We start from the raw sequence: 27,132 nt of genomic DNA on the forward strand, positions 1-27,132 counted from the left end.
TTTATTTGACAGAGATAGAGACAGCCAGTGAGAGAGGGAACACAAGCAGGGGGAGTGGGAGAGGAAGAAGCAGGCTCATAGAGGAGGAGCCTGACGTGGGGCTCGAACCCGGAACGCCGGGATCACGCCCTGAGCCGAAGGCAGACGCTTTAACCGCTGTGCCACCCAGGCGCCCCCCTTACTATGTTTCTTGACTTGACTCTGATAGCTTCCAGATTTTTCTTGAGAATATTTAAATTGCAATATGTAATGCTTGGAAAGTAAGGGACTTGTACCAAAGAAGAGCTAATGCTTTCTGTGGGGTGGAAAGTTTTTTTGGTGATTTCTCTTTGTTATTGAACTTTTATGCTTCAGATATCATTTCTGTATAATCTAAATTTCATTGCTAGAAGACATCTTAGTAGTTTTTTTTGTTCAGTCCTTCATTTTACACATGAAGATGCTGAGGCACAGAAACAAGAAGATATCTACCCAAGGTTACTTGGTAAGTCAGTAGCGAGGACAAGGCTGAACTCAGGTCTCCTCTGCATTCTAGTTCAAAATGACTTCCTTGTAGAAGGCCAAGAGAGTTTTGCACACTTCTATTTATAAAAGTACTTAAGGGATCCTCACAGAATCCCAGAACAACCCATTTTTGTTTATCATGCCTGGGTAGCATTGGGCTGTCTTACTCTGTCACAAGTTCTTTAAGCTGCAACCAGATGGTCTCTGTATTTCTCAGGGTTAAAGGGAAGAAAAGGGCTACCTGTCCCTCTTCCTCTAGGGCAGGGACAAACAACAATCTGCTAATCCCTAAGCTCTACAAAATCATAAAACCTAACCACAGGTCTGATATTTTTTTAACCAGGAAAATCTTTTTTTATCAACTCTCATCAAGTACAACATTTAAATAATGGGCTTGTATCTCTAACAAGCAATTAATCTTTGTTCTCTTAATTACCCTACTGTAATTCTCTGGTGACTAACATTCCTGATGTACAGAAACAGATTCTTGTACTTGCCCAGAGTTTTAACACATGAGAGCCAGCTACAGAAGGTATAAAACACCCACAGCATCCCACAGCAGGCGGGCTATTCTCAACTTGGATGCCCAGTGTAAGTCTATTATCCCAGAAGCTCCCATTTATCCAGCATGAGTTAGGATGGATGTATTCTACTCAAAGAAATTTTCAGAGCTCAAAAGGTATTTAGATCTATCTCATATTATAGGTGGAGAAACTGAGATCCAGAGAAAGAACTGACTTAAAATTGTCACACTGTTTATTTTAGTCATTTCTTAAAAAAAAAAAAAAAAAAAAAAGATTTATTTATTGATTTCCGGAGGGGGGAGCCAGGGGGGAAGGGCAGAGGGAGGGAGAGAATCCTAAAGAAGATTCCCTAAGACCTCAGGATCATGACCTGAGCCGAAATCAAGAGTCAGATACTAAACTGACTGAGCTACCCAGGCACCATTATTTTAGTCATTTCTACAGAAATAGTTCTTATACATTATATTTCTAGCTCTCTTTAACAATATGTGGAATACTGACTTAAATATAACTTTATTTATGGTTCAGGTCCATTATTATGAATATCAACTAGGCTCCTATGCTATGATTCTGTGACATTCAAATGATAAGAAGATAAATGTGGGGGTAATTTGCTTCTATACCATAACCCAGGCTTGTTTATACTGTTTTCCCCTCTCCACTTCTTTCCTTCTTTCTTACTAAGGAATTTCCGGAATCCAATTACTTGGCTTCCAGGGTTGCAGTATAATCCTGGCAAGGCGCTGATCTTTAGAAAAGGGAGTGATGACCTCGAAGCCAGAGTTCGTAGGGAACCCAAGCCCGGAGACGGCTTACTTACTTAATAATAGGTAACCTCTTTTGAGCATTTATGATACATTATATATATACTACATTTTAGGTTCTTCATTTAATTCTCATAATAACCCTAGGAGAGGGGTGCCATTGTCATCTCTGCTGAGTCACATATAAGTACTTTATCCAAGGTCACAAAGCCAATAAATGGAGGGTCCAGGATACATACTTGGGTAGTTCTCTTTCCAAAGTCCCCACTCTGAAATCACTACTCTATTCTATCTCCTTAACTGTTTAAAGTAGGATTTTGAAAGAAAGATTTCTGAGAGATTTTTATGTACAAGTTATAAAACTTGAGCCCTAGAAAAGGTAGTAACTTCCCCTCAAAGTCACACAGCTGTTTAGGGAACAGCTAGACTAGGACTCAGTTCTTGGATTCTTTGTCCCAAGCTCCTACCACTTCATTATGCAAAAGTTCAGTGGGAAGAAAGTTGGGGGACATTTCTGCAAAGGGAGATATCTCCTAGATGGGACTTAAGACCCTCAACCCCTGCCTTTCTTTGGCCCATTCTAGAGCCACAGGGCCTGAGCCACAGAAACTTCAATGTGGACTTCCTACCAGACCTGCATCTGGGATACTGCCATTGTGAATGTGGTTGGCCATGAGTCACACACCACAGCCACCTGAAGAAAGCTGCCTCCTCTCCCTTAGGAAGGAAAGCAGATTTCCAATTTGAGTTTTACCTCGTCACTATCTAACAGAATGAGGGACCTGACCCTTTCTTCTCTCTAAACCAGCACATTTCTGGTAAACACCCTTCTTTCTCCACAAACGCAGCAGACCCCTCACAGACAGTGAACAGCTGGTGAGAGGTCTAACCCAGCCCTTCCTCAGAGACCTCCCATTTAAAAGTGGGAGTATCCCAAGGGAAATGGGCTCTGGTTCCCCAGAGACTTCAAGTTCAGAAAGAAGAGATCCAGTGCTCCATTTTTGGACAGTTGTATAGTTGATATTGCAGACGGCTAATGAGAAGGCTCCTCCATCCTGGAGCTACCACAGTCTACAGCATGGGCTTGGAAATGGTTCTTGGCTCTCCTGTGTCTCTTCATGCTGCTTACCTGTGGTTGCTGGGTGGTTAAAGGTCTCTGAGGGGACAGGACAGGGGTCCTAGACAGCAGCTGGTTCATCTTGCTAATGACTAGTTCAGTGATGAGTTGTCTGTCCTCCACCTGGTGTTCACCAATCAGTGGCATACTGCAGTCCATGACCTGATGGAAGATGTAGTCCAGGTTAGGAAAGAGTCTGGAAACATCAAAGGCCTGGTATAGAGTTTCAGAATGAGTAGAACTTAAGGCATCAGAGATAGGTTGGGGATGAAACTGGTGTTCTTGTCTTGAGCTGAAAGCATGTTCCTTTGCAGAAACAGGACCTTGGTCCCCTCCTCCAGCAAACTTTTGCCTTGGATCCTTCCCCGCAGATGTCACCCAGGCCAGGGCTCAGTGAGACTGAAAGATTCGTGCCTGAAGGTAGTGGGGAAAGGGAGATAGCAAGTAGAGAACCTAGCCTCAGGGCTTAGAGGTTTGCAGTCAGGGAAAGCAGGAGTACATGAAGGTCATTCCCTTAACTCTCTAATTAGGAGTAGGCAGTTTTCATCTCTGAGACTTTTCACCCATGCAGTTTCTATCTCCACACATAATCTGCTCATTACACAACTAGATTTCTGCTTTTGCTCATGACCTGGGATGCCTTCCCTTTTCACCACCATCCTGATTCTTCCCGTACCTCAAAATCCAGGTAAATGTTTTCCTCCTTTAGGAAGTGTCCACCTAACCAGGATCATAGACTCAACAGTCCAACTCTTATGTATTGATGAGAAAACTGAGTCCCACTGAGAGAAGGGGGTATGATTATCTAGAACACTATGTGCCAGGTAGATCATGGAGTAGATTCTGAAGCCCACTTTGGGCTTCTGACACTAATCCTTTGCAAATACCACCAACTCCTGGCAAGGAGCCTTTCCTGCTCCCAGGAAGATTGGGCAGGAACATGTGTGAAGGATTCATACTGCTACTGACTTTCCCTTTAATATGGGGAAAGGGAGTCAGCAAAGTTGTGTTAGAGGACCAGGCTGAGTAAAGTATCTCCAATGCTCAGAGAGATGTTAAGAAGTATCTCCTGCAGGTTGAGGCACTGATTCACTCCATGGCCTTGAGCACATGCTCATGGCATTAGGCCTTAGTTTTCTCATCTGCAAAATGAGCATATTGAACCAATGATTCTCAAGTCCAGCTTTCTGAGAACAAAAATGGTAAATCACTACAATCTTCCCAGAGGAATAGCATTAGGCTAGAACCCCAGGAACCCAAATCTGGCATCTCTTACCCATGGCATGGATCAGCTTAGCTGATTGGAAACAATAGTAGAGGTAGAGGTATTTCACTATGCACATCCATTGGTCGTGTTCTCTGGGAATCATCCCCTGGCCTGAGAGACTCTAATCTAAATGCAGTTTGGGCCACCCACATAATTCTCAAGCTAAGAGCCTAGCCTCTAGCTTACTGAAATACTCTTACTGAGATACTCCTTTGGCCAGACTTACCTCAAAAATGTAGTCTTTCCCATCTTTGCCATGTACAGCTTTGACAGCGCAGATGTCCAGGCCACCAAACATCTCAGAGCAGGTGTCCACCCACAGCTTGTACCTGGAAGGGATGGGAAGGTATTCTGAGGCTGGGGTGTTAGCTCATATCAAGCCTGCTTGCTATTCATTCTCCTTGGTGTCTCTGCCTCTATCATCCCACCCCTTTCCTCCTCCCCTCCCTCTCCCCAGCAAGCATATTGCCTTCTCTACAATGCTTTCTCACTTGCTCTCCAGATGCCACCCAGGTTTCCAGGCTCAAAGCAGGTCTCACATACTCTAAGTGCCTTCCTTGGCTCTTCCAGTGCAGGGTAACTGCTCCTTTCTTGGAGCTTCTACATCATGTCCAGTCTTTATCTTCATAATTTAGCATATAACCCAGTCCTGCCTGATCTTGTTACCTGGTTGCTTGGGCCTTTGTGTTCTGTCCTGATTAGAGGCTTCCTTTGGGCAGGGCTCATTTCTTATACCTCTTCAACTATGGAAGTTGGGCTGGGGAGTGGACTCCTTCTCTCACTCACCTGTCTGACATGGCGATCTGCTCCAGCATTGCAGAGCCAGTGTTTGTCTTCCAGTTCCCTGAGATCGACGTCCTCCTGCAACAAGGTCCCATCAGGATAGGACAGACAGTAAGCCACACCAGCAAGAGGGGGGCATGAAACTTTCCAGAATTTTAGCTAACTGCTGCTTTCCCCACCTGTTTCTTGCATAAGTAGCCCAGGCGCCTGTCTGCTGAGCTGAGATCCTGGCTGCCCTGCCAACCTCTACCCTCAATGTCCTTCTCTCTATAGTCCAGCCCAGACTGCTGTGGCTCCATGGAGGCTTCCATGATCTTTTCAAAAAGATGAGCACTTACTCTCCTGAACCTCACTTACAGTCCTATATCTACTTTTTACATTAGTTATTTGAGCTAAGTCTTAGGTCCAGAAGTCTGTAAACCACTTGCAGCCTACCCACTTAGTATCTGGGCTGACCTGGTATATACAAACTGAATTCTATCAATCCTGGGAACACTCTCAGGATTCTTGTGAATATCTCCCTATGGCTTCCTTATTAGCTCATTTATTTGTCCATTCAACAGTTAATTTCTGAGAACCTACAGTATTAACAATGTGACTCTGGACAAGTCAATTAACTTCTTCAGGCTTAAGTTGCCTTGTCCATCAAATGTGGCTGATGGAATCAAGTCACTAACCTCTTCTCTGCTGTGCCCTCTGCACCCTCTCCATCCACGAGCAGGTGTTAGAGTCAATTAGGCTTAGACTAATTAGGAGGTGGATGACCTGGTTTCTGGTTCTGAATTTGCTCTTAACTGGCTGGGTGACCATGGGTGAATCACTTCACTCTCTGAGCCTCTTATCCCTGTGTAAACACAGGGTTGTCATGAGGATCAATTTTAAATAAAGTTTTAAATAAATTGTAAAACACCAAAAGTAGGCCTTATTAATTATTAGTCTTCACTCAGAGTCAAGAGGAAGAGGATGGCCTAGGGGACAGAAAAGCCCTGTTCACACTACTGACAGACCGTTCATGTGCTGTCCTTTTCACTTGCTACCGTTCATGTGGTAGTCTCCACTCAGCAGTTCCCAGGAGTACCTTCCCCGGAGGTCTGATCTCAGACACTGAGAAACCTAGACATACAGCTAGTTTTCAGACCGTGAGTCGGCCCAGTGAGTCAACTGATGTGATAATAACAACCGCTCACACTTGTACAGTACTGACAGCTTGACAAGGTTCTTCCTCCACCAACCCCTCACCAGAGCCTCAGTGCAAACCCCTGTCGTGAGGCTGACATCCTCGCCCCAACTTTACAGACAAGGAGATTAAGACTAAGAAAGGTTAAATGACTTGCCCAAAGTAGTGTACCCAGTCAAATTAGACATAAGATAAAAAAAGTCCAAGATTCTTGGTTCCCTCATTGTGCTGTGCTTCCCCTATACTCCACTACCTAGTTTAGAAAAAAATAAATAACTAACAGATGAGTGACTTGCAAAATCTGAGTAGGGACATGAAGATAGATCATAATAAAAACAACACTGTCTTCCTAACACTGTGGTTTATGAGTGTGTCCCTGTGACCAGGCTGGGCTCTTCAAGGGCAGGGACAGAGTCACTCATTCCAGGTACCCAGCACAGGGCCATGGTATATAATAGGGTCTTGGAAACTTTGAGTAATATTCTGTCCTTCACTCTCCACACCTTTTTCTAACAATGAGATGCAGGGCACAGATCCATATAGGCCACTGGGGCAGGGGAGAACATCAGGGGCATCCAGAAGCCACTCAGTAACAGCTCAACTACCTCTCAGGACTTCTAGGTCATCTGACCTCCACAGAGGGATGCACGTTATTACCTACTGAGAGTAGAAAGGGAACAACCCCCTCTATCTACCAAATATGGCTGTCTCTGGATCTCCAGGGTGAGAGCTAAGGGAGTAGGGAAGACTCTCAAACCTTATCTTGGCTATTACCAGGTCAATTCCTTCTGAAAGCAAGGGGATAGCTAAAAGCTTAGGGAAGAGGAACCAAGAGGACCTCAATATTCCCCCTAAATAACTGTCCCTTGCAAATTAAAAAGAAAGTAAACGTTTTCTAAAGATTCTTTGGGGGTGCCTGGTGTCTCAGTTGTTAAGCTTCGGCCTTGGCTCAGGTCATGATCCCAGGATCCTGGGATCGAGCCCCGGGTCAGGCTCCCTGCTCATCGGGAAGCCTGCTTCTCCCTCTCCCACTCCCCCTGCTTGTGTTTCTTCTCTCGCTGTCTCTCTGTCAAATAAATAAATAAAATTTTAAAAAAAATAAAAACAAAAAATAAAGCTTCTTTGGTTGCCCACCCTTCATCAGTATTAGAGGATTCTCTTTTCTTATGCTTCTTTGAAATTGCTTTTAGAAATCCTAACCTTTAAAAATGAGATGTCTCCTTTTAAGGATCAAGACACTCTTGCTCCACTATTGTAAACATTTTGTGTTTGTTTGGGGGATTTTATTTTTTTATTTTATTACTTTTATTTAGGGGATTTTAAAAGTAAAGGATAAGAAATCTGCTTTCCTAGGTGACTACACATACTGATTTTTCTGCTACTTTTAGCTGCTTTTCATAATTGTCTTTTAAATTATCTTGTCTTACATAGTGCAATTTTAAAACAATCCTAAATTCCTTTTTGAAGCAGCAAGACTTTAAATAAAAAACTGTAAACTTTTAAAAAGTAGTAATCTAGTAAAAAAGTGAAAAAGATACTATGCTTCGGTTCTGTGCAAGGGTTCTTCCCTGAATACTTATTGGGTGCCTACTCTGCGCCTGCTGCTGCACAAGCTGCTGGGGCTGCAGAGATGATTTCGCTGCTCCTGCCCAGGCAGCGCAGAGGAGGGGGACAGAAAGTCCTGTTTGTGCAGAGAGCTAAATTAGAGGTGTGTGTAGGGTTATGACAAGGGAGGGGGACAGGGCTCCTAACTAATTCCAGGGGTGGGGAGTACAAACACGGAAGGGGGAGACAGAACAATGGAAATAAATGGGCAAGGGCAAGGGAAGCTGCTCAGCCTTAAAGTCTGTTCAAGTGCCGAGTGGCCAAGACCAAATTCATATATCAGAATGTTCTTGTTTATAAAGGAAATACCACCCTACAGGTTTTAAAAAGTGAGAGGCTCGTATTTCCAAAATTGGAATCGTAAGCTATTTGCATTCTTATGTATATTATAGAAGATTGGGTCATCCTGAAATCTTTTCTTTCTCTAAAGTTTAATGGAGGAAATTTTTAACTTTCCATTCTGGCAGATGGACACAGTCATGTGAAGTCACCTATTCTTATAACCACTAGGTTTTTAATGTTCTGCAGTGTTTTCAGGGCTGTATATTTTCATTAGGAGTTTCTTAACCTTTTCTGAATTCTGGCAGCTTGGTGAAGCCTATGAATTCCTTTCAATGTATAAAAATACATAAGATATGTAAATGTATAAAATAAAGTACATAAAAAGAAACCCAATTTTTAAAATCATTATCAAAATAGTTATCAAAAACAAATCTGTGATTTAGTAAAAAGTACATATCTCTGTAAATAACAAAAGTATTTACAGGTATAAATGCAGTGACAGGTCTAATAACTACCATGATTCTTGAGTAGTGATAAAAATAATTGGCATTTAGAGATATTGGTCATAACTGCAGTGTTAATCAAAAATCTCTGTGATTACCTTTAGTAACAAAGTCACATGTGCTGTTGCTACTACTGTAGCCTGTTGTGATTTATAACCAAGAAGATGTCAAATTTCACTTAGAGGCTAGTGAAAATAAATATTAATTTTATTTCTCATCTTAGTTCATGGGCCCTCCTCTGACTTGAAAGGAACTCAGTCTGGAAGTCCCTGACTTGAATGGCACCCTCTCTCTGGTCTCTGCCTTTTGGGCCAGGTGAGGTTAAACTGAGAGTTGGCTGCTACCTGGAGGCTCAGATTTTCAACTGGGCTGAGGAGAAAGTGAAGAGTATCTGCTGGGACCCCAGCCCCACTCACATATAAGCCTTGTAGTTGTTGCCTATCTTCTGGACCCGGATGTCATACTTGGCGTCAATAAAAGGCTCTGCTGTGGCATATGTCTGGGTGAGGGCCACCACACTAGCAATGTCCTGGAAGTCGTAGTGGTTTTCCACTTTGACCTAATGTTGGAGCAAGGCAGAGAGGGAGAAAAGGAGACATACAAATACACATACTGAGAGTCACAAGAGCTCTGAGCCTCTAAAACCAGCAAGATGTTTTCCATCCAGATGTCAACCTGGGTGCCACATCTCCCTAGGACACCCTTTCTCTTTAGCTTCCGCTCCTAGAGCTCAGGAGCCACACTTGCTGCAAAGGACCTAAGGGCCCAAGCAACTGGCCTGTACTCTGCTTGTTGGAAGAGGTCTGTTAGGGTAACACTCATGACTTCGGGAGGCAGAGCAGTCCATAACTAGGCTCTCTAAAAAAGTGCCCTTCTTGGCCTCAACCCCAAAGCACAGCAAACCCTTACCATGGCCTTACCTTGCCCATGCCTGAGTGAGCATGGCCAATCTTCACCACCACAGGGAATGTGGGCAGTGTCAGCTGAAAGCAGAGGAGAAAGGAATGAACTGATCAGAGCATGCCTCACTCTCTGTGGAATCTTACAAATATTTTTCTTGGTAATAGCATTGGAAGGGTCCTTTACAGAACTAGCCCAACCTTTACAGATTAAAAAACTGAGGCCCATAGAACGACAGTGACTTGCCTAAGGTCACAGCATACCAGTAGCAGAACTGTAAGAACCCTGCTCTGCCACTCAGTACTCTCTACAACTTTAAAATTCATTGCTTCAATCTTCTCTGCATTATAGAGACCCTGGGCAGGACCAGTCCTGAGAGAGAGAGAGAGAGAGAGAGAGAGAGAGAGAGAAAGAAGAAAGAAAGAAAGAAAGAAAGAAAGAAAGAAAGAAAGAAAGAAAGAAAGAAAGGGGGGCGCCTGGGTGGCTCAGTCATTAAGCGTCTGCCTTCGGCTCAGGGCGTGATCCCAGCGTTCTGGGATGGAGCCCCACATCAGGCTCCTCCGCTATGAGCCTGCTTCTTCCTCTCCCACTCCCCCTGCCTGTGTTCCCTCTCTCGCTGGCTGTCTCTCTCTGTCAAATAAATAAAATCTTTAAAAAAAAAAAAGGAAGGAAGGAAGAAAGAAAGGGCATCTTTGAAAGGGTGAATTCTGTTGTATGTAATTTTATCTTAGTAAACCTGAATTTAAAAAGAAGTATATCTTCAGAATCTTAATGTCCCTTTTGTCATGTACCTTTTAGTCCCCTCCCCTTCCTCTTCAAAGGTCCAGCTTCCTGTAGTGAACCTGGCTCTTCTCCCTCCCTTTCACAATGTCAGCACTGCTCGTCAATATCCCAAACTCACCAACAAACACAGCTTAGAATGCTAAGGCTTCTTTCTGACCAGTTTGGGGTTTGGAAGAGAGCTGACTTATGAACTCGACATGTTTATCATTTGAAAAACATCCTTAAGAGTGTAAACTCTATCTTGAGGTAGCCATATAGAAACTTAAAAGGAGAACTGCCCTCCAAAGGCAGGATTTCAAGTGGTTACAAAGTGGCCACGGAGGAAGTACTATGGTGGAGCGGAAGGAGCACTACATCACATGTCAGGAGACTTGCATTCTTGTCCTCTCTGCCATTAGCTTTCTGCAAGTCACTTTACCTCACTGAGACTTTGTCTTCACATTTGCCAAATGAAGAGACTGGACTGGATGCTTTTCGGGGTCCGTCCAATAATAAACACATCAGGCTCTGTCTTGGTTCAGGTGTTATATGAAGAATCAACTCAGTCGACTACCAAATCTCATCTTTCTCAATCACACTCAGATTTCTCTCAATTTCCTTCTTTTCAAACATCACTACCACACCAAAATGAGATGATGTCTTTTGAAAAAATTAAAGTTAAAATAATAAGTCAGATTCCCATGGGAGTACCTGACCCGAGGATTTCAGTATTCCTGGCTGAGGCCAGTTGAAGTTGGGGCAAAGACCTTCAAAGGGGCTTGGAAACATGGTTCAAGCCTATTTAACGGAGAAGAAAGTGAGGCCCAGAGAGGCAAAGGTTGCAAAGCTACATTGTGACAGAATCAGAACCCGGCCTTCCACCTTCTAGTCCAGCACCAGGTGGAAATACACTACAATAATCTCATGGGTCTTTTTCTATTTGGAGACTTGCAGCACTATGCTCTGTCAAACACGGCGCACAAGGCTCCGGTTGCAGCGACCCCATGTGCCTTGCTTCTTTGTTTTCTAAGCTGTCCCACCTTCTATGACAAGACATAGTCTCTCCAGTGAATAATGACATAAGATAGGAACCATGTAGCCTAGGATCTGGAGAGGGCTTTGAAGTCCCAGGTTTGCAGTGTGGTGGGATATCCTGTGCTTTGAGCCCCCACCAAGAGTGCTGTCCTCAGCCATCTGCAGAGTCTGAGGCTCTGGATATGGGAAAGGGTTTCTAAAGCACAGGCTGCTTTCTCTGACATCTCTCCCCACCCCCCAGCCAACAGCGCCAAGACACACACACACACCCCAACTTTCTCTGTCCTATTCCATTACTGTTTGCTGTTGCTTTGGAGCCTCATAAATAGGGCATTGAAAACACTTCCTGCAGCTGAAAGAAACCCTGAGTAGCTTGTCTCATTCCCAGTGTGCAGCTCAGCAAGGGGTCCGTCCTCTCTGTCACTGTCTCTTTTGCCTGTTGTAATTCCGTCTGCCTCTCTCTGACTCTGCCTGTCTCACTTTCTGTTTGTGCCTCTCCTCACTCTTGTTCTTCCAGTGTGAATCACAGCCCATCGGTCTTTCTGCCCTCATGCATTTGTCTTTGTTGTGCTTTCTGTCTTTCTGCCTTGACACCATCCTCTTTCCCAGTGCTTTCCTCTATTTCTATGAGGCTTAATTGCTTAGGCAGGGAAACAGAGGCTAGGGGCCTCTCTCCTGGCTTCCCTCTTCCTTTTACTGAGCCTGCCAGTCAGGAGTGCTGCGGGTCCTGCAGCCGTGGGTGGCCTACAGCCAAAAGAGGGAGGAGCCCATCCGGCGGGATTGGCCCTAAGTCCACCTCAAAAAGCCTGGGGCGAGGGGCGCGACGCGTTCTGAATGAGCCCTGGAGGGCCGGTTTGGTCAGACAGTCCCCGCAGGCTCAGTCGGGCTTTGCAGTGTCATGCCCCGGAGCCCCCGGACCGCGCCGAGCTGGGCGCTGTTGCTGCGGCTGCTGGCGCTGCTGCGGCCACCGGGAATGGGTGAGGCGTGCAGCTGCGCCCCTGCACACCCCCAGCAGCATGTCTGCCACTCGGCGCTTGGTGAGTCCGGAGGCCTGAGAGGTCCACAGCAGGGGGTGGTTGTGTGGGTTTGGTATGGGGCTGAGCTGTAGACCTGGAGTCTGGAGGGAAAGGGAAGAGATCAAATACCGCACCAGTTGCCTCCCACTGGGGCTGATGGGTCGGGCAGGGCTGGCGCCATAGCAACCTTGCAAGCGCAGGGCCTGGCTGACTTGGAAGGAAATGAAAGACAGTGTAAAGGACCCCCATAGCGACCCCCTCACCCCTGCCTACTGCAATTATGAACTTCAACAAGTCACGGGAGCTATCCAGTGATTATTCTGAACTACTGGAAGCAGGGAGCGGGAGCCAGGGCCCAGGGAACTGGGCTTTCATTATAAATATCCCGTTGTGTCAAAGCCTGTAACTGATGTTTACTCCATGCACCCCCCCCCCCACCTTTTGCCCTTTCTCTTTCCTCTGCCTGAAGTGCCCTTCCCCTATACCCTTAAATTCCTGGCAGACTCCAATTCATCCTTCAAGGACTTATTCAGGTATCTTTTCTTCTCTGAAGACTTCCTGACTTCTTGGTGCTACCACACTATCTCTAACAAAAATTTTTGTACTCTGTTGTGCTGTTATTCTTTGTAAGTGTATTCTCTACTAGACCAAGAGTTCTGCAGGATGGAGGACCCTGTCTTAATCATGTTTATGGACCTAGTACCTAGTGTTGGGCCAGGCACATAGAAAGAACTTTATAATCAGTTTTTGATTAATGCCCAAATGGCAAGAGACAAACTACCTCTGTACAGGGTCAGAACATATTTACTAATTCAATAAACATTTACCAATATCAACTCTGGGTAGACTCTCTTGAGGCCTCAGGCTATATAGGTAGATGACTGCAAACTGACTGTCTTCAAGGGGCTCCTTCCTCCTCTATCCTGATGCCCACCTCTAACCCACTGCAGTCTGGGCTATGGAGAATTAGACACTCAAAACTAGCAGGTAAAGTATAGAGATTATAGGGCCCAGTAGGCCTGAGGAGTTTGGAACTTCTAGCAATTGTGGAGGAGGAGGAGTTTCCAGGTCCCCACTTTTACACACACGGTCCCCCTCACAATCCAACAAGACCTAAACCCAGAATCCCCCTATAAAATTCTCCAGGGGCCCAGGTCATCCAGATCCTAGATGGACTGCTCCCACAGGTTGCTACAGGTCCCCTCTTTTCTCTTCTTATGCAGCCATACGGGCCAAAATCTCCAGTGAGAAGGTAGTTCCTGCCAGTGCAGACCCTGCTGACACTCAAAAAATGATCCGGTACGAAATCAAACAGATAAAGGTACATGGGGACAGGACAGGGCATTAACCCCCTCGGGCTGCTGGGAGGAGTGGGGTCTGTGTACTGGGAGTGGGGCTGGTAGGAGGTGACCCGGCTCATTGATCCTGAGGTATTGATGCTGAAGTAGAAGTGGATGACATGTTGGGAACAGGGCCCACAGGCCCGCAGTGTCCACCCAGCCCTACAGCTGCTTGTGAGTGGGACTACTAGAGGTATTCTCACTGGAATAAACCAAGGTTTAGATTTTTAAGAGAGAAATGACCCAGTTGGGCCATCTGTGTATACCAAATCCTGAACTAGACTTCCGCTTAATTTTTTTTAGATTGAGAAATGAGTTTTTCCTGTTAAGATATAAAGTATACTCACTGACCCGACACTGCTTTTTTTGTAATTGCCTTTCAGATGTTTAAAGGGTTTGAGAAAGTCAAGGATGTTCAGTATATCTATACACCTTTTGATTCTTCTCTCTGTGGTGTGAAACTAGAAGCTAACAGCCAGAAGCAATATCTCTTGACTGGTAAGTTAAAGACCAACAAGCGACCCTATCAGTCTCTGTCCTAAGGAAAACAGTCAAGAAGGAGCCAGGGCTGTCCTTGGGCAGCAAACTGAGCTAGGTGGCATTTTCTTGGGCAGAAAACAGAGCTGTGTTACTAAGAACCAGCCTCTGCGTTGGGAGGAGCTGTGGTAACCTTCCTTTCAATGCAAGAGTCTTCATTACGGTGATCTTCGCCACTGCTTCACTATTGTAAGGACAGGCTGCTCTCCCAGCCTAGGGCAGCTGGTTCCTTTTTTTTTTTTTTTTAAGATTTTATTTATTTATATTTGACAGAGAGAGAGAGAACAAGCACAGGCAGAGGAAGGGGCAGGCAGAGGGAGAAACAGGCTCCCTGCTAAGCAGGGAGCCCGATGTGGGACTTGATCCCAGGCCTTGGGATCATGACCTGAGCCAAAGGCAGATGCTTAACTGACTGAGCCACCCAGGTGCCCCAGTTGGTTCCATTTTTAAACAGTTTTAATCGATGTAAGTTTGGTATCTTGAGCCAAAAATCCACCCCTCTGAAACTGCCCCTTGTGGGTTCATTTCTGCCTTCTGCCCATGATGATCCGTCAAAGCCCAAGGACGATAAATACATGCACTCTAGCTCCAGGCCTGCTGGCCGTGGTTCCCAGACCCCTTCCTATCTTGGCCACCTTCTTAAATGGGATATAGCTTGTCCCTGTCCCTCCCCTAGCACAGGCCCCTAAACTAGACACTGTACTACAAGTAATGTCTTGGTTCACAGAGTAAATGAAGATTGTGCATGTGCAACCTTGCCCCCCAACACACATATTATAGTTACTATAGTCTACAATGGCATTAACTTTAGATAGCTACATTGGGTCATGATCTTGGCTCATAGTGAGCCTCTGTGGCTAAATCACATCACACATCATATTCTGGGGGTACAGTAAAGCACAGGCCCTAACAGGAGCCTTCAGTCTAACAAGTCTAACAAATCTCTATGAACTTGGGCCCAGGCAGGTCTCCACACTCAATTGGTTGGGACAGAACAGTTAAGAAACCACACAAGATTATGACTCTGTAAGTAAATGAATGCAATACTAAATTATTCTGTAGTTCAAGGGAAAGAAGTATTTATGTGATTGTAAACAATTAGGGAAGCTTCACTGTGTAAGTGGGACCTGAATTGCCCCTAAAGGAAGAAAAATATTTGGAAAGAAGGCAAGGAAAAGAAAAACACGGCAGGTGGGCAAAACAGGAGGAATTTCCATTATCTGCCCATCCATTCAGCAATAATGACCACCTGCTTGCTGCCAGGCCTTGGGCAGGAGGGTGGAGACTCAGTGACAGGCCACAGTCCTCAAAGAGCTCACAGTCCAAGCTTCGCTCTTGAGAAGTCATAGCCATTAGAAGCCACACTGGTAGGGGCTCCCCAGATCTAAAGATGTAGAATTGTGTTGATCTGGGAGCCTCTGGATGGGAGAGACAGAGGCAGGGCATGCCACTGAGCCCTCCAGTTTCCAGGATTAGCAGACAAGGCCTCTCTGTGCCTAGACCTCTGCCAGGCACTGTGGTGCATCGGGGGAGGAGGAGACATATTCTCTGCCCTCAAAAACGTCAAGTCTAACTGAGGGTGGGGACAAACGACAAAATACAAGTCTACTGAGAAGTCATCAGTGGTGCCCATGCTCTTCAGGAGAAGGCAGAAGCTCTTTTGTCTAATGTTGAAAGCCTTTGTGACCAGAACACTGCTGACCTCTCCAGCTTTGTCTCCAGCCATGTGTGAGTGACAGCTTTCAGCTCCTCTTTTCCCCCAGAGCTGAACTAAACTCCTTGCAGTTGCAGAAGGTGTTCTGCTGGCTGTGCCCCTTCACCCTGCACAGGGTAGTCACAATGTCCAGAAGTCCTTTCCCTCATTTGTCTGGCAGAGGGACTCCTACCCACCCCTTCAATGCCTAATACAAGCATCATCTCCTCTCAGACACCTTCCTTGCCCCACACCCCTTCCACAGATGGAGATAATTGTGCTTTGTTCATTCTTATACTGCATCTTGTATATAATCACACAACAGTATAATTTTTGCCTACTTACCTATCTGCCCTACTGGTTATTAACCCCCTTGGGGAAGAGATTCTGTCATATTTATTTCTGTATTTCTGCCAGGCCATAGTAGTTATTCAGTGAGTAACTGAGTGACTGAGGTTCTAAGAGAGGTGTGTGCTAGGGTGGTCGGAGATAGCTTTGAGGACACTGTGGTACTGAAAATGGTCTTTGGAAGCTAGGAAAGAGTCTGATAAGTAAAGAGGGGGAACTTTCCGATGGGGAAGGGAGAGACTCACTGAGATAGGTATCAATGGGGCAGAAGACCTGGCTGTGTAGATATTGGGAAGGACTGGAAAGAGGAAGGGACCTATTATTTATGGACCCTTCTGTGGGCCCAAGCTGTGCTAGGAACTTTACAGACATTCTCTCATTTAATCCTGACAACAACTTACTACTTTCATCTTCGAGCTGAGAAGTTATGTGACTTTCTTAAAGTCACATGGCTGTAAATGAGAGAAAAGAAGGGGATTGCACAAACAGTCTGAATTTAAAGCCCATGTTTTTCTCTCTACACCACACTAAAGGAAAAGGCCTTCATCCCACAACTCTCTCTCATACAAACATAATCTGTGAATATCTTTCATATAAAAATTATAGAGGTTTTTCTGGTTCTTTCATTGAGCTCCATGTCACCACTGCCACCAAGAAGCCATTGAAGAAACTGCAATTCTGGGCTCTTTGAGGACCTGGGCTCCTGGAGCTCCATGAACAGATTCCTCATGCTAGGTCTCCCTCCATTCCCCTTGAAGGTCAGGTCCTCAGTGATGGAAAAGTCTTCATCCATCTGTGCAACTACATCGAACCTTGGGAGAACCTGTCCTTTTTGCAGAGAGAAAGTCTGAATCACCACTACCATCTGAACTGTGGCTGCCAAGTAAGGGAATATCCATTTGCAAGGTCTTTTGGGGATGGGGGAAGGGTCTTGAGCCTTGCAGTCTTACTCTTCGTGTATTCCTTCCTTTGTGCATGCATTTATTCCACTTATTGTACTATATTTGAAATCTGCCATGGATCAGCCACTGTATGAAGTTGGAGATGGGAAAGCAAGATAGTCCATAGTCCGTGATCTCAAAGTACTTCCATTTTGCCTGGGAAGGTGGCCATCATATAAAGAATGAGATAATATAGCTACCTTTTAAAGAGAGTCTACTTTTTGCCAGGCCTTGTAATGATGTATTTATTTAAAATATTTAATTTAGTCTTTATAACAAATTTATGAAGAGTTAAGATTTCCATTTTAAGGTAAAGAAATTAATGCTGTAGGAAGTGAAGTGATTTGCTCAAGGTCAGTGGTGGACCAAGGAGTCCTGTCTCACTCCAGAGATATCATTTGAAAGGCAATACTGTATGTTAGGAGATAGGGGAAAGGGAACTCAGGAGGAAGTTTGGGGACTAAGAAGGGCTTCAGGAGTCAGGGGCATTTGAGCTGGGTTGTAAGGATATGTAGGAGTCTGAAAGGCAATAATGGAAAAAGGACACCCTACTCATGTTGATGTTGTGTGGCTGTGACTCTAGATTACCACCTGCTATACAGTGCCCTGTACCATCTCAGCTCCCAACGAGTGCCTCTGGACAGACTGGCTGTTGGAACGGAAGCTCTATGGGTACCAGGCCCAGCATTATGTCTGCATGAAGCATGTTGATGGCACCTGCAGCTGGTACCAGGGCCGCCTGCCCCTCAGGAAGGAGTTTGTTGACATCATCCAGCCCTAGTAGGGGCCAGTGATCATCATATTCCTTCAAGCATCCTGAAGCCCAAGCCAGTTCTCCCTCCCTGTGGAGCTCTGGCTGTCACCACCTGCCTCATCACTGCCAGCCAGCCAATGGAAAGTACCAAGTGGATGGTCTGGCTAGTGTTAGGATAGGGATGGGGCACGTTACAGCTTGTGCCCAAATGCCAGCCCAGCACCTGTCAAGGACCAGGGAAAGTAACATGACGTTGCTAGCCAGCCTTCAGCCCATCTCCCCTGCCTCCCAAACCCTTTTAGTCTAGCTAAAACCTGTTACTGAAAGTTTTGATTTTGGCTTAGTTTGCTTTTTTAAAGCCAGAACTATTCCCTTTTCTCCTCAGGAGAGTGTTTTCTCTTACCTTAACTGATCTGATAGGGGAGAAATGGTGATTATTATACATATGAGATAATGTTGCCTTCTGATGTACGATAGCAGAAGGTGGAGTTCACAGAATCAGAAACAAGCTGATTTGGAAGAATGAAAAAGAACAACCCACTGTGGCTGTATGTCCTCTACTCATGTCCCAACTCATCCTAATCCTCTCATATACTTTCATCTGTTTGAGGAAACACTTGGGGGAATATAGAATCACTCAGTGTGAGACCTGCAATGGCTTAACCTCCTTCCACATGCTATAATCCCCTCTCTATCATTCCTGGCAGAGGATCTGGCCCAGTTAACATACCTCTTTGGACAAGAATAGACTTAGATATTGTCTCTCCAGGTTAACTGTCCTTAATGCCCTCAACTGATATCCATAAAGTTTCTCCTCTCTTTCTTTCAGAAAGTCCTTCTCTACTGCATTACTAATGTCTTATTCCTAATTCAGCATTTTTTTAAGCCAAAAAAAGCCTTTCTCTTTTAGAGACAAAATTCCCCTTCAGCTTTTAACACCTCAGAGATCTTAGGAGGTCCTCTCTTGAGGGCAAATTTCAGGACAGAGGACAGGAGAGAAATAACACAAGGACACTTGGGGGAAAAGATGGTAGATGGGGAACATATTTGCAACTGTTTCAACTGTTCTAAATGGTCAGCCTTGCTAGACTTTATGGCAGGAAAAAAGCCAGCTTTGTTCCCTGTCTGCCCTAAAGTTCAGTCCCCTCATCACTGTGTATTAGACTCCCTGAGAACTCCAAGCATGGACCCCTTAGGGTTCCTTAGATTCTGCAAGGCTTCCTGGCTTGCCCTAAAAGAGAAAGCCCTTAATGTTCATCTCAAGGATTTATGAAGGATGAGGGCTTAAAGTTCCAGAGTCTCTCCACGGCAAAGATGAAGCAGGTAGTTCTTTTCAAGGCCCAAGGTTACTACTCATCTTTTATGTGTGGTTTGCTAATAAGCAGGGCCATGCCCAATATGCCAAATGAAGGTTCTTGACTCACAGAAATGGTTCAAATGGAGATCCCTTTTGGAGTAGGGAGGAGGAGGGGGAACAAACATGATCTATGTCCCACAGTACAACACTGGAATGCTATGGCAGAAAGTCTCCATTGGTGGGTTAAGCAGGATCACCAACTGACTATGCAGGCCTGGGGCAGAGGATGTAGGGACAGAGAATAAGAAGGAAGTTGAGCTAGAGGTTGTAATAAAGGAAAAACATTAGCTATAGCCTCTGCACCAACCAACCATGTCATTTCTCTGCTCCTTCTGACATCCTAGCATGGCCTCAGAGAAGGCATAGTGTTAACCCAGTCTTATTGCAATCTTGAGGAAGCCAAAGGAATGGAAGGGGCTGCTGAATAATTATTGGAACAACACCTTACATCTGAGGAGTGCTTCACACTTTTCCAGAAGGCTGTTACTTAATCTCACTTACATTTTATAAGTACCATATTAGATATCCTGGTCAGGAATAATTATGCCCATTTAACTTTCCTATTGAGAAACTCACACACAGGGAATCTAACTAGTCTGGTGACATGTGGCAGGCCAGGGCTAGAACCCAAAACAGTAGAATCTTCTGATCCATAGGTTACTTTCTCAACTTGATAAAATGCCCTTGTTTCTGCTCTTCCCTATATGGTCTCCAGACTTAGGAGACCAGGGATTATCAATTAAAATTCAGCTGCTCTAGCCGCACAAATCAGGTCCACAGTTCAATCCCAACAGTCTCTGGGTTGAAATGCTGAGGCCCTCTTTAGGGCCCCATAATCACCATGTGGCTCACAATAGAAACGGCAGAGGAACTAAAGTCCCCACTCAATCACCTACCATCTCTTTATGGTTGGGGTAGTATGTCTGCTCAATGAGTGGGAAATTTTCTCCTCCCAATGTCTTGTAGATGGCCACCAGCTGGGCAAACTGCAAAAGAGAAGCAAATGTTTCAGCTTATCTAGACACTGCAACAGACAGACAAACATCAGTCTATCAAACAAATATGTATTGAGTATTTGCTCTGTTGGGGACTTTGTACAAAACACCGAGGATATAAAAGAGGTGTACAATTCTTATTTTTAAAGAACATATGCGTTAATTGGGGAAGGGAGAGAGAATGCACTAACATTCTTCAGTACCTATACAATTTTAATGATATTTCATCCATTCCCCATATCAAATTGATGAACTACGTATTTTATCATCTTTATTTTACATATGAAGCTCAGAGACAGTAGAAAAGTTGCCTGAAGTCACAGAGCTGCAAAGAGGTGAAGCTGGAATTGAAATTTGGATCTCTGACCTTAACACTTGCATGTCTAGAGATGACAATTGATAAAGCTAGATAGGTAACATGGGGACAGGTCTTGAAAGTTCAAATGCTAAGAAAGGAATGGTAGCTGTTTTCTGCAGGCAGGATGGAGTCATAAGAATTTGAGCAGGGGCCATGAATAAAGCTGCTCTTTAGGAAGATTTTGATGCTCCCGGTATGCAGGATAGAGAGACCTAGTCTCTCTAGGACTTACTACTCATCTAAGAACTGAACTCACTGGATCCTTCACCTAGGAGAATTCAGAACAACTCTGAAGAAGAGGTAGGTACACATACTTACAGTGTGAGGGTTGAAAAGCCTCTGGCAAATATCTAGCACTCCCTGGAGTCCCCTTCCCCCACATTTTATAAGTGAAGAAACTGAAGGCCAGAGAGATCACTTGCCCAAGGTCACATAATAGTTGAGCCGGATTCATAGCCAGGCCCCTTTATTTCCAATTTATAACTCTTCCTACTCCTTCATATGGCTGCCTTTCAGACTCTGCACAGACCATGCTCTTCCTGTAGGAAACACACAAGACTTTTCTGCTCAATCCATTCAAACACACACACACCCACACAGTATCTCCAGTGTACTGGCAGCAGGGGTAATCTAGCATCTTCCCTCTAGTGCTACTTATGTTAGTTTACACTCTAAACCACTGATATCTGGAACTGCTGGAAGGAAAAGTTGCCAGATCAAACTTGCCTTCTATTTATCGGAGAAAGGAAAGCTAGGACATTTTTCAAAACCTAAGGTCCTATTCTCTCTAAGGGATGTTGGTACATGAGCCAGTGGGGACAGGGGGGGTGTGGGGGGAGGAGTAGAAACTTAGAACTGGGTTGTTAGAAAACTGGGTTAGAGTCTTCTGGTTCTTGTTATGCCTTGAACTCACTTGGTGTCTTTGAGCAAATGATTTCTCCTCTCCAGGCCTCATTATCTTCCTATATAAAATGAAAGGAGTGAATTTGATCAGTTCCTCAAACTTTTTACCATAAAGGAACATCATTTTATTATATTTCCTTCCAAACTCCGCTATCAAACTGCAGTTTAAGTGACCATATATTGTGATCCTTTTGTTGGCAAGGATAGAATTTTATTATTTTTGAAATGCTGGAAAATGTTGGAATTTCTGGGTCACTCCCCTTTGTGACACGGCTGGTGACTATAGATCTTGAAGGCCTCCTCCAGAACTGAAAGTATGATTCAGGGACTCTCAAGCCCTCAAGATTTTATTATTGAAAGAGACTTTAGAGAGTCTCTAGACCAGACATTTCATTTTACACATGAGGATACAGGGGCTAGAGAAGCAAAGGAAAGCATAGGTTCCCAGATCATGCCTGGAATTGGGACTGCACTAGGACAGCAACCAGGTAGGTCTCTTCCTACCCGTTGCATGCTCCATTGAACCCTGCTGTTCTCACCATTCTTCAGTTTTTCAACTTGCTTTGACTGTCAAGAACAACCCCTCAGACTTTTCTTGCCTTCTCTGATTCTCTCCATCACCCCATTTGACCTTTAAGTCCTGCCAGCCCACCTTGGCCAGCCTGGATTCCTGTTCTGCCTCTGGATATCTGCCTGAGCTCCCACGGCTCTCCAGCATCTCCAACGAGCTGATGCCAGCTCTGCCTAACAACCTCTGTCCTGCTGCAGCCCACGCCCTGGCCTGGCACCAAGGCATGTGGGGCCTTATCTTTCCAGCATGTGGGAGAGTTACACAGACACCACAGCGATGCCGGGAAGGCCCACGGCAAAATCCCAGAGTCCTGGGACAGCAAGATTAAAATGGCAGCCAGTTCCCAGGCACTAGTTAATTCCTGGGAGCTCACCCTACCCTCCTCCACATTATCTCCAGCAGTCCCTGTCTGCTCAAGGTACTGGGCTTGGCATCTAACCCCTGCCTCCTTGGAAACTTAGATTAAGTCACAAGCACACAGTTACCAATTAAACAAATGTAATATCTGATAAGGGTTATTTCCTCTATGCATAGACAAAAGAATGGATTTAGGACATGGGGGTGGTGTTGGCAATGAATAGGAAGATAATGTTCATTATCACCACTTCTTCAGTGAATCGGGAGAGACTTCTCGGGAGAAATGAGATTTCAGGATCAGTCTGAGTTTAATATGTTATCCTTAGCCCTCCTGGAAATAAATGCTTTAATTCAACTCTTGTGCCTCTGTCTCTAAAAAACCCAGATGGAGTGATAGGATTTTTAGATGAATTTGCAGCAGTATGGGATGGTGGCATTCTTGCTTTCTCTGGAATGCTACCTTCATTGATAGGGCTACATCTGCTTCCCAAATCCCAGGGCACAGCCTGCCCTGACCAATTTATAATAGCAGATGTGCTCAGAGACACAGTGATGCAAGGTAGAGCCTTAACAACCCAACTGAGGCCTCCCCTCACACCAAGAGTGGTCACAATAAATATAGAAAATATGAACAAAAGTCATCATCTCAGAGGGAGCCTCCCTTCACAGTCACCAAATTTGTTCACCCCCATTAACAAGCAGAGAACAATATGTAAAATGTCATTAGTGTGGCAGCTGCTTAATGAAAATGGGAGACCTTGGTGTCTGCTTAATGAAGGGAGAACTTGGTGTCTGGCCAGGGAGTCTTGCTGTTCTCATGTGATGCCAAAGGCAATGTGCTGGGATTGTGAATGGGTGAGAATGTGAACCCTCACCAGATCCCAGATCCCAGGAGGGGTAAAGCCCTAGGCATAGGCTCTCTGATCCTCCCACCCTGGCCTCTGGCATAGTTTTAGAACACAGAGAGGGGAACTATTTTCTTTAAAAGATCCTATATATATATATATATATGCCATAACAACTAGACTGGCAAATTGGTGACAGGTACTACTATTATCCCTAGTTTACAGACAAAGAAAACAGGCACAGAGAGGTTTACCTAGAAGAAAAAAACTAGCAATAACAGAATCATCCTGTGTGGCTGTGAGGGAGCCAAATTCTAGCAGGTATTGAAAGGGTGGGGAAGAAAAGGGCTAGGGCTTATTTGCAGTGGGGAAGTTTGTGTGACAAGGGGGAAGTGGGAGGTCCCTAGAAAAGAAACTTAGTGAAGGCCTCAAATATGCTCTTCTGTGATTAGTAACACATTCAAATCATACAACTCTTTTAGCCTGTTTCTGCAGAACTCTAGGATTCTTAGATGCCTTAGGCCAGAGGGAAAGCCTGAATGAGTGCTGATCAGGAACCCAACCCTCCCTCCTCAACCACAGCAGCTCCAGACTCCTCATTCATGGGGTCTTTCTCTTACACTGTCAGGTCTCCCTGGTTTCCAAGGGAATGGGAAAACTGTGAGTTCAGATGTGAGGATGAGATCAAGAGCAAAGGTGATGGGTCCATCTGGTTAAAAAACCCCTCCAACTCCCTGGGTGGTGGAGGCTTGGGGTCTGAGAACTTCACAGTGACGCTTGGCAAGCCAGTGTGATAGCTGAAGTGATTTTTGAAAAACAAGAGGAAGAGGATGCGATTGGGAGCAGGTGTTTCCTTCTAAGAGGGCAGCCCGGAGCGGCAGTTATAGGAGCTGGGTCCCAACTGCCCTCAGGCCTTTCCAATAGACCATTCAGAGGCAAGAAACACGTATTTTTATTCTTGCATCTTATGGCTGAGGGCACAGCTTGCAGACCTATAAGGACTTCTTTACAGAATCTTTGTGTGACTTTGTTGTGAGGCCAAAGGTCTGGTCTACATCAAAGGCAGCCCAGCTCTTGATGATAACGTTTTGTGAGAGCCCACCCTATCCCATGTCTCATTTGAAGTTCCTCTCACATCCTCTTAGCTGTGCCCAGTGCATCTTGATTACCAGTGGTCCCTCCTGGGGGACTGGGAGATATGGGACCTGGATCCTATCCTTTTACCTGAGGGGAAGGGGGCCTCACTCACCACCCATGGCTTGTCACAGAAGTTGTAAATGGATTCCAATGAGTTGATGCTGGGGAGGCCTGCATACTGCATGCCAATGACAAGGTGGCGGAAGTCCTCATTCTCTGCCATGCCGAATGCATGCTGCCGGATAAGCACAAAGTCTGGCCGGAAGGACCTGGTAAAAATGTAGAGGCAAGTTTCCCATCAACCAGCCCCTCAAGTCATATATCATCTTGTCTCCTATTTCCAAAGCCCTAGGCAGAGAAGGGATATTAAAGGTCACCTGACATAAGCCCCTCATTTTATTATTTTTTTATGGACTACGAAGTGAGGTATTATGGCACTTCTTAAAGCAGATTTAAGGAACAGATGTCTAAAGTTCCCTTATTCCTTTGGATTAAGCACTGTCTTTTTCTAAGGTACAAATACCCTCAGGAGGGAAGAAACACTTTCAGACCCTCACACCTTAAATGTACAAGAATTTACCTGGTCCCTATGGGGCAATAAGAGAGCAGAAGCTCCTTGTGGCTTCAGAGTTTATGCTCCAAGGGGCCCCAGTAGACTTTGAAGACATATTTCCCTGACTTCACCACCCTGCCATGGAGATCCCTAACCTCACTGTCCTATTCTAACTCCTTAAAGCTGCTCCTTAAAATAGGCAATGCCCTCATCAGGCCCCTAGAAGAGCAAGGGTCCAGGCTGGCTGAGAATAAATGCCAAACTTCCCAATGTTATTCTTCCAAAGTGTACGCTAGGGAGGGGTGCAAATATTTTTCAGAGAACTGAGGTTGAGCAATGGCTACAGGAAGCACTGGGAGTACAGAATGTTCCCATGCATGGGAAGGCTCCCTGTGTTTCCCCTCTAGCCAGCAAAGCTCCTCAGCTGCTCCATCTTCATGCCCTGACTCCAAGGGAACCCCACCTTCCCAGAGAGTCAGTTCTGTAGCAGCATTCTCCCTCAAGGCTCTGGAGCTTTCCAGTTTCACACCGCATGCAATGACCGACCTGGTTCTCTGCCCAGGCACCCATTCAACCCGCACGTATAGCTCCAGTACCACCTGAGCTCAGAGATAAGTCTTTTAAAGTGGGGGTGTAAGAAGCCCTCCTCAGTCACTCAAGGAATGTGGCATCAATATAGCATGTGCTGGAGCTGTTCTGATCTCCTTGTGCCCCAGTTCTGGGAAACTGGCTCCAGCTGTATGCTTGAGATCAAACCTTATATGCCAGTTATAGGAACTGAGCCCTAGATTTCCTACACTGGTCAGCTCTTAAGTTCCTACACTCGTACCTGGAAGGGCCTGCCTTAGTTTTGTCAGATCCCTCCTGGCACCCTGCGATGACCTTTCTGTCACCACCTGCTTGTGTTCATGCATCCCTATGACTCACTCTACCTACAATTTGAGGGGCCCATCATTCTCTCTTGAGCTCGCTCCCCACCTGGACAGACATCTTATTTTTCTGTCCTCCTCATCTCTGGGATGGATGAGTTTACATTTCCTGTTGTTAAGGTTCCAGACACCTGAGATTTGCCTTCCCTGTCACTGAGCCAGTTCCTATTGGACATTGGAGACCTCAGTGTCAGGATGCTGCAGATTGAGGTAAGGAAGAGGATGAAGTGAAGATTCTTCCTGGAGCAAGATTCTGATATCTGAAAACCCTACACCATGCTGAGCCCCTGGGAAAAATGACACTGTGGATACCATTTTTCCCTCATCTGGAATTCTCGTTACCTCCCTCACAGAATTGTTTTATTAAATGTGATCATATCTATAAGTTACCCAGCACACCACCTACCATGTAAGTGCCCTGTAACTGCAAATTTTCTTCCATCCACAATGTCCCTTCCAACCTAGACATTCCTATCAGACCTATGAATTCCTAGGACTAAGGAATATAGAAAGAGTACAGGGCTGGGAGTTAAGAGAATTCACATAGAAACACAAGGCTCTGCTACCAACTCACTGAGTAAATCTAAGCAAATCAATGTAAAGTCGGACTAGGAGGTTGAACTAGATCAGAGGTTTTCAATTTTCTTTTTTTAAGCAATGGAATCCTGTTTTCCAGAGAAAATATATGCAGAGATAAAAGCACAAAAATCACACTGGTGGCAGTGGGGCTGGAATCCTAGAACCCCTCTGGTAGGAATCTGGTCACTTCTCAATGAGTCCTGAGCCCTTTCTCTACCATTGGACTAAGAGCGCTCTGAGAGCAGGAGCTGGTTTTCTCTGCCTTCCTCTACCACTTCTACACAGCCTACATCGTTAACTTCTGTACCGTACGTATGTGGCACCGCCACCCCTCTCCAACACTTGCCTTTGAAACCACCTACGCAAACCAGAGACAATAACTCTGAAGACAGTGACAGTGACCCTGAGGACAGAAGGGACCTTACCGGACAACCTTTGTGCCATTCCGGAGCACCTGCATATCCACAGCATAGGTCCCATCTGCGTGGGCCACCAGGTTAAGCTCTGAAAATTCCGCCTGGAAAATAACAGTAGGGGATTAAGAGGGGATTTCACGTTATGTGTTTTTTTACTACAATTAAAATTGTTTAAAAAAAATTAAAAATAACAGTAGGGGATTAAGAGGGGATTTCACGTTATGTGTTTTTTTACTACAATTAAAATTGTTTTAAAAAAATTAAAAATAAACAAATAAAA

At 45.1% G+C, this 27,132-nt stretch overlaps 2 protein-coding genes across 2 annotated transcripts in view; one reads left to right on the top strand and one right to left on the bottom strand.

The window, feature by feature from the left end:
• Positions 1-27,132, bottom strand: part of SYN2 (synapsin II) — a 194,763-nt gene that overhangs the window by 19,805 nt on the left and 147,826 nt on the right. Inside the window, exons 3-10 of the mRNA XM_045812407.2 lie at positions 26,862-26,953; positions 24,488-24,644; positions 20,106-20,195; positions 9,447-9,509; positions 8,943-9,085; positions 4,963-5,037; positions 4,403-4,505; positions 2,922-3,071 (exon numbers count right to left, since the gene is read on the bottom strand). Of these exons, the coding sequence (XP_045668363.1) occupies positions 2,922-3,071; positions 4,403-4,505; positions 4,963-5,037; positions 8,943-9,085; positions 9,447-9,509; positions 20,106-20,195; positions 24,488-24,644; positions 26,862-26,953 (873 nt within the window). The remainder of the gene's footprint in view (positions 1-2,921; positions 3,072-4,402; positions 4,506-4,962; positions 5,038-8,942; positions 9,086-9,446; positions 9,510-20,105; positions 20,196-24,487; positions 24,645-26,861; positions 26,954-27,132) is intronic.
• Positions 11,729-22,748, top strand: TIMP4 (TIMP metallopeptidase inhibitor 4). Its single transcript, XM_045812408.2, has 5 exons — positions 11,729-12,260; positions 13,463-13,560; positions 13,963-14,077; positions 16,916-17,040; positions 17,682-22,748. The coding sequence occupies exons 1-5, from the start codon at positions 12,122-12,124 to the stop codon at positions 17,877-17,879; spliced, it is 675 nt and encodes a 224-aa protein (XP_045668364.1). The 5' UTR covers positions 11,729-12,121; the 3' UTR covers positions 17,880-22,748.

This window comes from Ursus americanus, chromosome 14, assembly GCF_024610735.1.
Source record: "Ursus americanus isolate L20-20 chromosome 14, mUrsAme1.1.p, whole genome shotgun sequence".
Classification (NCBI taxonomy): Eukaryota; Metazoa; Chordata; class Mammalia; order Carnivora; family Ursidae; genus Ursus; species Ursus americanus.

Coding starts and splice junctions, on each gene's coding strand:
- TIMP4 (XM_045812408.2), top strand. CDS start 12,122: ATGCCCCGGAGCCCCCGGACCGCGCCGAGCTGGGCGCTGTTGCTGCGG. Junction 12,261..13,462: donor TGTCTGCCACTCGGCGCTTG/GTGAGTCCGGAG, acceptor CTTCTTATGCAG/CCATACGGGCCAAAATCTCC. Junction 14,078..16,915: donor GAAGCAATATCTCTTGACTG/GTAAGTTAAAGA, acceptor TTCCCCTTGAAG/GTCAGGTCCTCAGTGATGGA.